Below are 12,801 nucleotides of genomic sequence, written 5' to 3' on the forward strand. Positions count from 1 at the left end.
CTGTGAAGTCCTCCTTGCCTCCCACTTTGAGACCTTTCACCCCCTCCAGGTGTGGGGAGGCCCTGAGGAGGCCTCCCCCTCCACTCCCTGAGGGCCCCTGAGATGGGGGCCCAGCGGACCTGAGGGAGACCCACACGGCAGCAGGTGGTGCTGGGATGTGAGCACAGGGGTCTTCTCTCTGCAGACAACGCCCTCCAGAGCACTTCCTGGCTGGAGCAACTGCCGCCCAAGGTGGAGGGCAGGTCCAACTCGGCAAAGCCCAACTCCGCAGAGCAGGATGAGGCTGAGCCCAGGTCCTCAGAGCGAGTGGACCTGGCTTCTGGCACCCCCACCTCAGTCCCTGCCACCACCACCACCACCACCACCACACCCCCAACCCCCACCACCAGTCTCCTGCCCACCGAGCCACCTTCGGGTCCAGAAGTCTCCAGCCAAGGTGAGTGAGCCTCACAGGAATCAGCACACTGTAGCCTCTGCCCAAATCTAGCCCACAGCCTGTTTCTGTGAAGCCCTCAAGGTAAGAAATGCTTTTTACAGCTGAGCATGGTGGCTTACACCTGTAATACCAGCACTTTGGGAGGCCAAGGTGGAAGAATTACCTGAGGTCAGGAGTTCAAGACCAGCCTGGCCAACATAGAAAAAGCCCCTGTCTACTAAAAATAAAAAAATTAGCCAGGCGTAGTGGTGGGTGCCTATAATCCCAGCTACTCAGGAGGCTGAGGCAAGAGACTCGCTTGAACCCAGGAGGCAGAGGTTGCAGTGAGCTGAGAGTGTGCCACTGCACTCCAGCCTGGGCGAAAGAAATTTTTTTTTCTTTTTGAGACAGAGTCTGATTGTGTCACCCAGGCTGCAGTGCAATGGTGAGATCTTGGCTCATTGCAACCTCCATTCCCCAGGTTCAAACAATTCTCCTGCCTCAGCCTCCCGAGTGGCTGGGATTACAGATGCCTGCCACACACCTGGCTAATTTTTGTATTTTTAGTAGAGACAGGGTTTCACTATGTTGACCAGGCTGGTCTCTAACTCCTGACATCAGGTGATCCTCCCGTCTCAGCCTCCCAAAGTGCTGGGATTACAGGCATGAGCCACTGCACCCAGTCCAGGTAGTATTTTCAACAAATTCTTCTTAAAATGTCACCTAGAATGCCATCATCAAATCCAGCAGCTATTTTTATTTCTTTATTTCCTGTGTCCAATCGTTGGCCCTGTTTTGATGTCAGCATTTATAGTTTTGCTCTGTGTCTCATGGTAGAAATCTTCCTCGTTAAGTCATTGATCCCGTCCTTCCAAAGGGATCTTGGCTCTCTGTGGTGAAAATCCTTCAAACCCTGTCCTGCTTTGGTCCAAGATCATGCCACTTCTAGGAATCTTTCCTGAAGGATCCACCAGCCAACAACAGCTGCAAATTAAGTGGTTGCATCATGGCATCATTTCTAATGTCAGAAAACTGGAAATAACGCGAAGGGCTGACATGGGGAGGACTGGTCAGATAAATTCAGGGCACAGCTGTCCACCGGCCTGGCAGAACCTTGAAATCACATCATTAAAAGGCTATTTAATGATGAGAGAAATTGCTCAACGGAGGCTAAAAACAGGATACATAAAACCGTATACTCACAGTTTTTTAAAGTATGTCTGCATGACTGTATATGCAAAGAAAAAAGAAAAGGAAGGAAATGCCACATGTTTAAATTTTTCTTTGGATAGGAGAAGGGTGGGAGGGGGTAAAGGATAAAAGACTACATACTGGCTGCAGTGTATACTGCTCAGGTGATGGATACATTAAAATCTCAGAGATCACCACTAAAGAACTCACCCATGTAACCAAAAACCACCTGTTTCCCAAAAACTATTTAAATAAAATTTTATTATTGTTGTTGTTGTTGTTTTGCTTTTTTTTTTTTTTTTTTGAGATGGAGTCTGACTCTGTCGTCCAGGCTGGAGTGCAGTAGCGTGACCTCAGCTCACTGCAACCTCTGTCTCCTGAGTTCAAGAGATTCTCCTGCCTCAGCCTCCCGAGCAGATGGGATTTCAGGCACACACCACCATCCCTGGCTAATTTTTCTATTTTTAGTAGAGACAGTGTTTCACCATGTTGACCAGGCTGGTCCTGAACTCCTGACCTCAAGTGATCTATGAAATACAATTTTTTAAAAGAGAATAAAAGAACAGAGAAAAATTTTTCTTTGGATAATGGCAGTTTTTAGGTTTTTATTTTTTATTTTATAAGAGTTTAAATTTTTTTTATTTTTTAAGAAGTAAAATAAAAAAGAAAAACCAAAAAAGAAAAAAATTTAGATTTTTGTATTGACAAATAAAAATTATATGTATTCATTTGGCATACTGCAGAAAGAATAGTTTTTTAAATGTATGTATTTATAATGTACAACATAATGCTTTGATATGTGTACACACTGTGAAAAGGCTAAATCAAGCTAATTAGCATATATATTACCTCACATTACTTATCTTTTTTTTGTGGCAAGAACACTTAAAATCTACTCTCTTAGCAATCAAAATTCAAGTATACAATATGTTGAACTTATTCCTGTTGTCTAAATGAAATTTTGAATGCTTTAAGCAACATCTCCTCAATCCCCTCATCCACTAGTAACCACTATTCTACTCTCTGCTTTTATGAGTTTGACTTTTAAATTTTTAAAATTTTTAATGTATGTATGTATGTATTTATTTATTTATTTATTTTGAAATGGAGTCTCACTCTGGCGCCCAGGCTGGAGTGCAATTGCGTGATCTCGGCTCACTGCAACCTCCGCCTCTCGGGTTCAAGTGATTCTCCTGCCTCAGCCTCCAGAGTAGCTGGGACTACAGGCACCCACCACCACGCCCAGCTAATTTTTTTATTTTTAGTAGAGATGAGGTTTCACCATATTGGCCAAGTTTGTCTCAAATTCCTGACCTTGTGATCTGCCCACCTCAGCCTCCCAAAGTGCTGGGATTACAGGCATGAGCTACCACGCCCGGCCAATTTTTATTTATTTGTTTTTTTTTTTTTTTTGAGGCAGTGTCTTGCTCTGTTGCCTAGGCTGGAGTGCAGTGGTGTGATGACAGCTCATTGCAGTCTCAATATCCCAGGCTCAAGAATCCTCCCACCTCAGCCTTCCCAGTAGCTGGGACTACAGGCGCACACCGCTGTGTCACCTAATTAAAAAAATTTTTTTTTTTTTGTAGAGACAAGGTCTTGCTATGTTGCCCAGGCTGGTCTTCAAGTCTTGAGCTCAAGTGATCCTCCTACCTCAGCCTCCCAAATTGCTGGGATTACAGCAGGTGTGAGTCATTGTGCCTGGCCAAGTTTGACCATTTTAGATTCCACATATAATGAATAATATAACTTTGAAGATTTTATTTTCTCCATTCTTTTTTTTTTTTTTTTTTGAGACGGAGTTTCACTCTTGTCGCCCAGAGTGCAGTGGCATGATCTCTGCTTACTGCAACCTCCGCCTCCTGGGTTCAAGTGATTCTCCTGTCTCAGCCTCCTGAGTAGCTAAGATTACAGGCACCGCCTACCATGCTCAGCTAATTTTTGTATTTTTAGTAGAGACGGGTTTCACCATGTTGCCCAGGCTGGTCTTGAACTCCTGACCTCAGGTGATCCACCTGCCTTGGCCTCCCAAAGTGCTGGGATTACAGGTGTGAGCCACTGCACCTGGCCTCTATTCTCCTTTTCTGAATGTTTTATGTTTTTGGTAATGATCAGGCATTGCTTTGATGATGAGGAAGGGGGAAAGAAGGCCACAAACAAAATATCAGGAGAGATTTAAGTTAGACCCAGATAACATTCCCAGCCCATTGCTCTGGCTGGGGGGTTTAGGGGTCTGTGTACCGACGCTGCCTGCCCTCCTCCCCACAGGCAGAGAGGCGAGCTGTGAGGGCACCCTCCGGGCTGTGGACCCCCCTGTGAAGCACCACAGCTATGGGCGCCACGAGGGAGCCTGGATGAAGGACCCTACAGCTCGAGACGACAGGATCTATGTCACCAACTACTACTATGGAAACAGCCTGGTGGAGTTCCGCAACCTGGAAAACTTCAAGCAAGGTCAGGGACCCCGGAGGTGGAGACGGGGCCGGGTATGGACAGCCTGGGGAGGGGTCCTCATGGGGACTTGGCCTTCCTTGCCTTGTGGGTTTCTATGGTATAGCCTGGTTGAGCTCCAGATTGTTAGCCACCCCAAGGAGGGGGTTCCGGGCTGAGGGCACTGGGCTGGAGGCCCAGACAGACCCCATGGCAACCCCGTGTGCTAGCACCCTGCCAGGAACCAGAATGCAGCGGCAAACAAGAGAGACATCGTCCTGCCCTCACAAGTGTGACTTACCATCAAGGGGCCAATACTGAGTTTCCATTTGTTGAATGCTTACCCTGTGCTGATCTCGCCCCCCGTGTATCAGCTCTTGGTAGCTACATACTTCCAGGAAGTGGGGTTATCACCTGTTTCATAGGTGCTCAGAGTCTAAGGCCTTAGAGGAGCTGCAGGTCTGGGCAGGGGCCAGGATGGAGCTGACGGCACAGGGAAGGGCAGAATTCTGGTTATCAGATCTGGGGCATGATGCCGGGAAGGGGTCATTTAGATCTAGCCTGCCCATTAGAAATGCAGTCTGGTGGGGGAGGCAAAGGCTTAAAGAGACAATTTCAGTACAGCATTAGAGGGAGCACTGAAGGGGCTATGGGAACCCAGCCTAGAGATCAGGAAGACTTCCCCGGGAAGGTGATGCTGAGCTGGGCCCTGGAAGAAGAGTAGGAGTAAGCCATGTGGAAGGGAGAAGGAAGGGTGTTCCAGGCAGAAGGCTCAGCACATGCAGAGGCCTGGCAATGAGAGGAAGCGTGATGGCCTAGGGTAGGGGGGATGGTGACTGAGTAAGCTGGGGCAGGCCTGGTGAGCCAGATAAAGGAGTTTGTACTTAACCCCGAGAGCCATGGAGTCACAACGAAAGGCCTGGAACAGGCCGGGCATGGTGGCTCACACCTGTAATCTTAGCACTTTGGGAGGCTGAGGTGGGCTGATCACTTGAAGTCGGGAGTTCAAAACCAGCCTGGCCAACATGGTGAAACCCCGTATCTACTAAAAAAAAAAAAAAAAAAAAAAATTAGCTGGGTATGGTGGCAGGTGCCTGTAATCCCAGCTACTCGGGAGGCTAAGGCAGGAGAATCGCTTGAACCTGGGAGGCAGAGGTTGCAGTGAGCCGAGATCGCACCACTGCACTCCAGCCTGGGTGACAGGGAGAGACTCTATCTCGAAAAATATGAAAAAAAATAAAGGCCTGGAACAACTAAAATCCTTCCTCCGCTAGCTCAAAATTGGCCAGCTTTCTGCTCAAGCAGCTCACAGGCTGGTGGAGGAAGCCAGTGATAAGTATCAAGATGAAGGCTTCTGTCTGGCTGCTACAGATGTGTCCTGGGGGGAAAAAAAGACAAACGGTTTTGGGAGACTGGAGGAGAGGCCCCTCACTCAGGCTAGGGAGGTCAGTGAAGGTTTCCTAGAGGAGGTGACATTGGCCTGGGGCTCTGAAAGACGGGCAGGCATTCCCCAAGCAGATGGCCTGGGGAATGGCAGTCCTAACAGAGGAACAGCAGGGACGAAGGCCTGGAGACAAAGAATGGGGTTGATGTCACCCTGTGTCTAAATCCTAGTGTGCCATTCCATAGCTAGGTGACCTTGATCCTCTGAGCCTATTTCTTTTTAAGCAGATGGGATGACGATAGACCTCCTTCGGGAGATGCTCGTGCCATAATAAGATGTCATCCCAGCTCCAGGCACACTGCACATGCTTGGGATCAGTCGCTTACTGAGCCACTGAGAGCCCTTGGTGGTCTCAGGGGATGTGGGTGGGCTAGGGTTGCTCGGGAGGTCTGGGGTGACCATCACCCTCTGCCTGCAGGCCGCTGGAGTAACATGTACAAGCTGCCCTACAACTGGATCGGCACGGGCCACGTGGTGTACCAGGGCGCCTTCTACTACAACCGCGCCTTCACCAAGAACATCATCAAGTACGACCTACGTCAGCGCTTCGTGGCCTCCTGGGCGCTGCTGCCCGACGTGGTATACGAGGACACCACACCCTGGAAGTGGCGCGGACACTCGGACATCGACTTTGCCGTGGACGAGAGCGGCCTGTGGGTCATCTACCCCGCCGTGGACGACCGTGATGAGGCCCAGCCCGAGGTGATCGTCCTGAGCCGCTTGGACCCCGGCGATCTCTCCGTGCACCGGGAGACCACGTGGAAGACACGGCTGCGGCGGAACTCCTACGGGAACTGCTTCCTGGTGTGCGGCATCCTGTATGCCGTGGACACGTACAACCAGCAGGAAGGCCAGGTCGCCTACGCTTTCGACACGCACACGGGCACCGACGCACGCCCCCAGCTGCCGTTCCTCAACCAGCACGCCTACACCACCCAGATCGACTACAACCCCAAGGAGCGGGTGCTGTACGCCTGGGACAATGGCCACCAGCTCACCTACACCCTCCACTTTGTGGTCTGAGTGGAGACCTGTGCTCCCGGGAGAGGGGCAGCAGTACAGGAGGGGCTCTCCACAGCAGCTCCTGCAACTGACCCAGTCTGCAAATATTTATTGGGGGCCAGCCCAGGGCTGGGACTGGGCATGAGGTGGTCACCAGGATTGAGCTTCCTCAGCACCCAGTGGGTAATACTTGCTTCCACTTGCAGAGCACCGTGCCAAGCACTTCCCACACACTTACCCATTTGATTCTCCTAGCACCTCCCTTGGAGGTAGAGATCATAAACCCATTTAACAGATGAAGAGACAGAGGCTCAGAGAGGCACCATCCCTTGCCTAACACCTCAGTTGTGATCAGGCAGGCTGTGCTCTCACGACAGCCCCATTTTACAGATGAGGAGACTTCACCATGCCCTCCCCTCCCTGCCCTCCCCCCTCTCCCCTGGTCTCCCTTGTTCTCTCAACTCAGTCTCCCTTCCTAGAGCCACTCAGAACCAGAGGCCTTTAGGGCCAGTGTGCTGGTGTGGGGTGGAGGCCCTGGCTCTGCCTGAGCTGTTGGTGGCCCTGGGCTTTGGGCTCCTTAGCCAATGTCCTTGCCTCTTGTCTTTGGCCAGCCCCCCAGCCCAGTCCACCCCACCCGCTGTCCGGCCACATTCCAAACCTCTACCGTCACCTAGCTGCTGAGCAGAAACCGCACCCCGAGAGAAAATCCCATCCTCTGTTCCAAGGCCCCTCTCTGCTCTATGCTCATTTTTATTTTCTCTTATTCTTCATCAGTGCCGTCATTTGTTTCTGCAGCAGCAGCTGAGAAGGCAGCCGGCAGCTCTGCCAGGGTGGGGAGCTGAGCTGAGGCTCCCTCTCCACCCAGAAGCACTGGCGTTGTTCACATAGTCAGGCCTTGGGTCCCCTCCCTGGTTCATCCCAGAGCCTGTGGGCCTGCAGTCTGCCTTGTGCTTTTTCTCTGGGCTTTCAAACACACAACCTTTACACACTCAGGGATACCTCCAGGTCTGCCATGAATAAGACCCTAGGCCCAAGGCTGGTGTGGTGCCAGGATGGCACGGTTTCCCTCTTCCTTGCCAGCCCTGACCTGGTCACTGGGTGGGCTGGCCCAGCAGCCTGGGGGCTGCGGAAGACATGGTGTGAGTAGTTGGGTCCAGGGGAGGCATCAGGCCGCCTTCTGGGTGCAGGAGAGAACCAGAGGGCGGGAATGGGGAGGGAAGAACTGAGGGTCTGCAGACTGGACTTTTCCTGGCTCAACCCAGGACTTGGGTTGAGAATGCACGGGGGCCACCTTGCCAGGGGCCACTGGTGGCTCCCCAGAGCCTCAGACCCACACAGCCCAGAGGACAGTATTTTTTAGACAGTATTTTTAGAGCTAGAAAGAAATTTACTAGCCCAACTCCCTGTTTCATGAAAGAGAAAAGAGGCCCAGAAAAGTTTAGAGAGTGGCTCAGTGTCACACTGGGAGCTGGGCACAGCCGATCTCCTTCCAGAAGAGTTCTGTCTGTATCCTTTATTCTCCCCACATGGAGGCTGCCCTACCTGGGAAGGCACCCCAGCACCTGTGAAGGACATTTACTGCTCATCCCCACCCGCTCCCTGGCCCTTGCTGCCTTCATTCTGTCCCAATGCCAGCTCTCAGGATGTCTGTATGTTTGAATACCAGTTGCCATGTTAGGAAAGTCAGCTGCACAGCCAAGAGTGTAAGAGCGTAAAGAAATGTTTTTTTTTTTGAGATGGAGTTTTGCTCTTGTCGCCCAGCCTGGAGTGCAGTGGCGCGATCTCAGCTCACTGCAACCTCCGCCTCCTGGGTTCAAGTGATTCTCCTGCCTCAGCCTCCCTAGTAGCTGGGACTACAGGCGCCCACCACCACACCCAGCTAATTTTTGTATTTTTAATAGAGACAGAGGTTTCACCATGTTGGCCAGGCTGGTCTCAAACTCCTGACCTTAGGTGATCCGCCCGCCTCAGCCTCCCAAAGTGTTGGGATTACAGGTGTGAGCCACTGCGCCTGGCCAGGAAATGCTTTTTGTGCAGAATACACTTCTTTCAGGCACTGTCAGGTGATGTTTTGTTTAAGCTCTAACTCACCCCTGGAATACAGGGGAATGATGACAACCAGCCCAGCCAGGCCTGACTCATCATGGTCACATCCAGCCCCCACCCCTGGCCAACCAACCACTGCAGTCTCCTCCTCCAGACTCACCAGGGGGCCGCGAGGCCCCGGCATCTCCCTTGGCCCTGGGTGTGGGTTTTACAAGACTGTGTCTTTCGTGACATCATAGCCCAACCATGTGAGAAGAAGGAGAAGGCCCCCCTTTCTTCATTAATCTATAAAAAAGGAAAGTGAGAATAGGCTGATTTTTAAAAGTTAAGGGGCAAGCAGCATTGCATTCTGGGGGAACGATCCTGGCCACAGCCTCCAAACATTCACTAGGCCTCTTCTGTTTTCAGACCCTTGTAAGTGGGTTTTGTGGTGGGTCAGTTTTTTCTTTTTCTTTTTCTTTTTTTTTTTTTTGAGGCAGAATTTCGCTCTTGTTGCCCGGGCTGGAATGCAATGGCGCCATCTCAGCTCACTGCAATCTCCGCCTCCCAGGTTCAAGTGATTCTCCTGCCTCAGCCTCCCAAAAAGCTGGGATTACAGGGCCCTGCCACCAAGCCCAGCTAATTGTATTTTTAGTAGAGACGGGGTTTCACCATTTTGGCCAGGGTGGTCTCGAACTCTTGACCTCAGGTGATCCACCTGCCTCAGCCTCCCAAAGTGTTGGGATTACAGGCGTGAGCCACCACACCCGGCCAGTTTCTTCATTTTACACATGGTCACATTGGAGCCTAGAACAGTTAGGTCACTCGTCACATAGGCAGTTAAGTGGAGAACCAGGTTTCAAAATCAGGTAAGAAAACCATCATCGTTAACTGAGCACCAGCTGTGCTAAGCCTGCCACGGGCATATCCTTGCAGCCTCACAACAGCAGGAGGTCTGTGTCCTGAATGTCCCCATTTTATAGATGAGGACACTGAGGAGAAGAGACTTATCCAGGCTCACACAGCAGCTCCGCCTGTTCCAGGCGCTGGTCAGTGCATGTTCTTTGCCACAAGCCTGTCACTCCAGTGGCAGCTCCAGAAACGGAGGCTGTTGCTTCTATCCCTAAACTGCATCCACAGAGAAGCCCCAAGAAGGAGGTTGGGGCCAGCTCATAAAAAGGCGGAATGCTAAGCCAAGGAGTGGATGCCTGCAGTCATTTTTAGAACAAAGTCAAGTATAAATTTACAGAGAAAAAATTCTAAGACAGTTGGATGTTGTCCTGTTGGTGAGGAGAGGAAGGGAAGGGTTTTTCTTATGGGGAACTGGAACCAGCCCACAACTGCACACTCGTGAGCTGTCATGGAAACCTGACCCCCAACAGCTTTTGAGGTTTTTTGTTTGTTTGTTTTACCTGTCTTGGGCTTTATTACTTTTGGCAAAAGGTACTTCAAACAAGGGAGGGCCTGGACTGAGGAGGACCAGGTCTTCTTGCCGACCTCGTCTACAAAGGCAAAGGAAGGCAAAGGAAGCTGTCTCGGGTGTTTCTGAACAATGTGACTCATGAGGGGCTTTGGCTACCTCTTGTGTTCCCCCTGGAGATGTCCAGGCCTTACATTTAATCTGCTCTCTCTGCAGTGGGGTAGAGAATGGAGCTCCCGCCTTGCAGGCAGTGCTAAAGGTGGAGCTGAGGGATTTTCCTGGGAATGATTTGAGGGCTCTTGAAAGCCCATGTGTTCCAAAGCGTCTTTAACTCTGGGATAGCATTGGAAGCCGCTGTCATGACAGGACACGGCACTGGATGGCTGGCAGAGAGCCCTGGCTGGGAGTTAGGGAGCTCTGGGCTGGAATCCAGCCCCACCTCTTTCATGCCACAGGTTTGGTCAAGTCCTGTCCCGCTCAGGGTAGGGCTGTGAACTCCCTTTTACAGCTAAGAACATGCAGCTTAGTGAGGACAAGACCCTCCTAGAGCTTTACCCCTAATCCCCCCCCCAAGGAGCCCCGAGGCCGGCATTATTCCTCCCCATTACAGGTGATGAGCCTCAAATTCAGAGAGCTTAAGCAACCTGCTCAGGGTCACGTCTCCAACAGGCAGTAGAGTCAAGTTATAAACCAGGTCAGTTTTCGTACCAGAGTCCCAGACTAACTGTTGGTAGGAATCTTGTAACCAGTCATGTTTTCTTCCTTGTTTTGGCCGCTGGGAAGCTCAACGTCAAATTCGAGACCCTTTTTTCCAATTGTGCTGAGTCTCCTACTAGACTCGCTTCATTCTAGCTTTCTGCTTTTACCTGTACCCTAATCTTTTTATTTTTATGCTATTGTACTTTATCTATTTTTGTAAGTTGCTGAGATATCTGTTTTGCAACAAGATGGGCTATATCTAAATAAAGACATGATCAAAGGTTTGATTTAAAAGTCTGGACTAAATGCTATGGTCCATATCCTTATCAGAACACATACATTTAATAACTTTTAAAACAAATAATTCGTCGGCTGGGTGCGGTGTCTCGCACCTGTAATCCCAGCACTTTGGGAGGCTGAGGCAGGCGGATTACTAGAGGTCAGGAGTTCGAGACCAGCCTGGCCAACATGGTGAAACCCTGTCTACCAAAAAATACAAAAATTAGCTGGGCATGGTGGCACACGCCTGTAGTCTCAGCTACAGGGGACGCTGAGGCAGGAGGATTGCTTGAACCTGGGAGGTTGCAGTGAGCCAAGATGGCACCACCGCACTCCAGCCTGGGCGACAAAGCAAGACTCCGTCTCAAAAAATAAAAATTAAAAAAATTATTAAAAAAATTCATGATCAGGCATTGAGGGGAACTGATGGTATGGAAAAATGAATGGGGTAGGTGGATAGGAGATTAGTACGCCGTTAGCTGAACGGGAATTGGAGGCCGGACATGATGGCTCATGCCCGTAATCCCAGCACTTTGGGAGGCTGAGGTGGGAGGATCACTTGAGACCAGGCGTTCAAGACCAGCCTGGGCAACATAGTGAGACCTCCTCTCTACAAAAAATAAAAGTAGCCGGGCGTGGTGGCATACAAAAAAATAAAAATAAAAAATAAAGAGTTTGTTATGAGAACTGGCATTGTTGCTACACTGCCAATGGAACTAATTGGAATGGTGAGCTGTGCAGAATCCAACTCAGACTGAAAGCCAGACCCCGCCGAGTGGAGAAGACAAGCCAGATGTTCCCAAAGGTGTTCAGACGCTAGCCTCAGCCCCTTCCCTGCCTTCCTGTGCCAACTGCAGAGAGAGGTGCAGGGTACACTCACTCCTGGGTCAGAGAATGTGGGGCTGAGGGAAAGGTAAGGAAAAAAAAAAAAGAAAACGAAAAGAAATGCTGGCTGGGTGCTGTGGCTCACGCCTGTAATCCCAGCACTTTGGGAAGCCAAGGCAGGTGGATCACGAGGTCAGGAGATCGAGACCATCCTGGCTAACACAGTGAAACCCTGTCTCTACTAAAAATACAAAAAAAGTAGCTGGGCGTGGTGGCAGGCGCCTGTAGTCCCAGCTACTCGGGAGGCTGAGGCAGGAGAATGGCGTGAACCCAGGAGGTGAAGCTTGCAGTGAGCCAAGATCACGCCACTGCACTCCAGCCTGGGTGACAGAGAGAGACTCCGTCTCAAAAAAAAAAAAAAAAAAAAAAGAATGTTTTCCTAGGAAAAAGAGAGAGTATCATGGAATTGGGGAGGGGACCTTGGAGGTCACATAGTCCCATGTGGCCCAAACTGCAGTCATTCACAACCCCCGTCGGTGATTTTTCCCATTTCCCTTTTCCACCTTCAGCATGACTTACTGTTTCTCTTTCAGGTGATTCCATTCTTTTCACTAAAATGATTTTAGTAAAATTAGAGGAAACTTTATTTAAAAAATGCTTTTAAACAAATGTTTAAGGAGGAAGATGTATATTACAATAGTAAAAAGAAAACCAGTGGCAATAACCACAAACTGGGATGCTACATTGACGACAAGCACCACAGTTGCCTTCCAATAGAGATTGTATCTGCTGGCCCTCAGGCCCCATCGCCCTTCGTTAAAAGGGAAGATTAGAGGCCAGGCGTGGTGGCTCATGCCTGTAATCCCAGCACTTTGGGAGGCTGAGACAGGCGGATCACCTGAGGTCAGGAATTCAAGACCAGCCTGGCAAACACGGTGAAACCCCGTATCTACTAAAAATACAAAAATTAGCCAGGTTTGGTGGTGTGTGCCTGTGATCCCAGCTACTTGGGAGGCTGAGGCAGGAGAATCGCTTGAACCCGGGAGGCGGAGGTTGCAGTGAGCCGAGATTGCG

At 50.3% G+C, this 12,801-nt stretch overlaps 1 protein-coding gene across 1 annotated transcript in view; it reads left to right on the forward strand.

Moving 5' to 3' along the window:
- The window catches only part of OLFML2A (olfactomedin like 2A), a 34,570-nt gene extending 26,668 nt beyond the window's left edge, over nt 1-7,902 (forward strand). Inside the window, exons 6-8 of the mRNA XM_032165102.2 lie at nt 185-436; nt 3,872-4,057; nt 5,896-7,902. Coding sequence (XP_032020993.1) covers nt 185-436; nt 3,872-4,057; nt 5,896-6,500 — 1,043 coding nt within the window. The 3' untranslated portion in view covers nt 6,501-7,902. The remainder of the gene's footprint in view (nt 1-184; nt 437-3,871; nt 4,058-5,895) is intronic.
- The last annotated feature ends 4,899 nt before the right edge of the window (nt 7,903-12,801 follow it).

This window comes from Hylobates moloch, unplaced genomic scaffold (assembly GCF_009828535.3).
Source record: "Hylobates moloch isolate HMO894 unplaced genomic scaffold, HMol_V3 SCAFFOLD_10, whole genome shotgun sequence".
Classification (NCBI taxonomy): Eukaryota; Metazoa; Chordata; class Mammalia; order Primates; family Hylobatidae; genus Hylobates; species Hylobates moloch.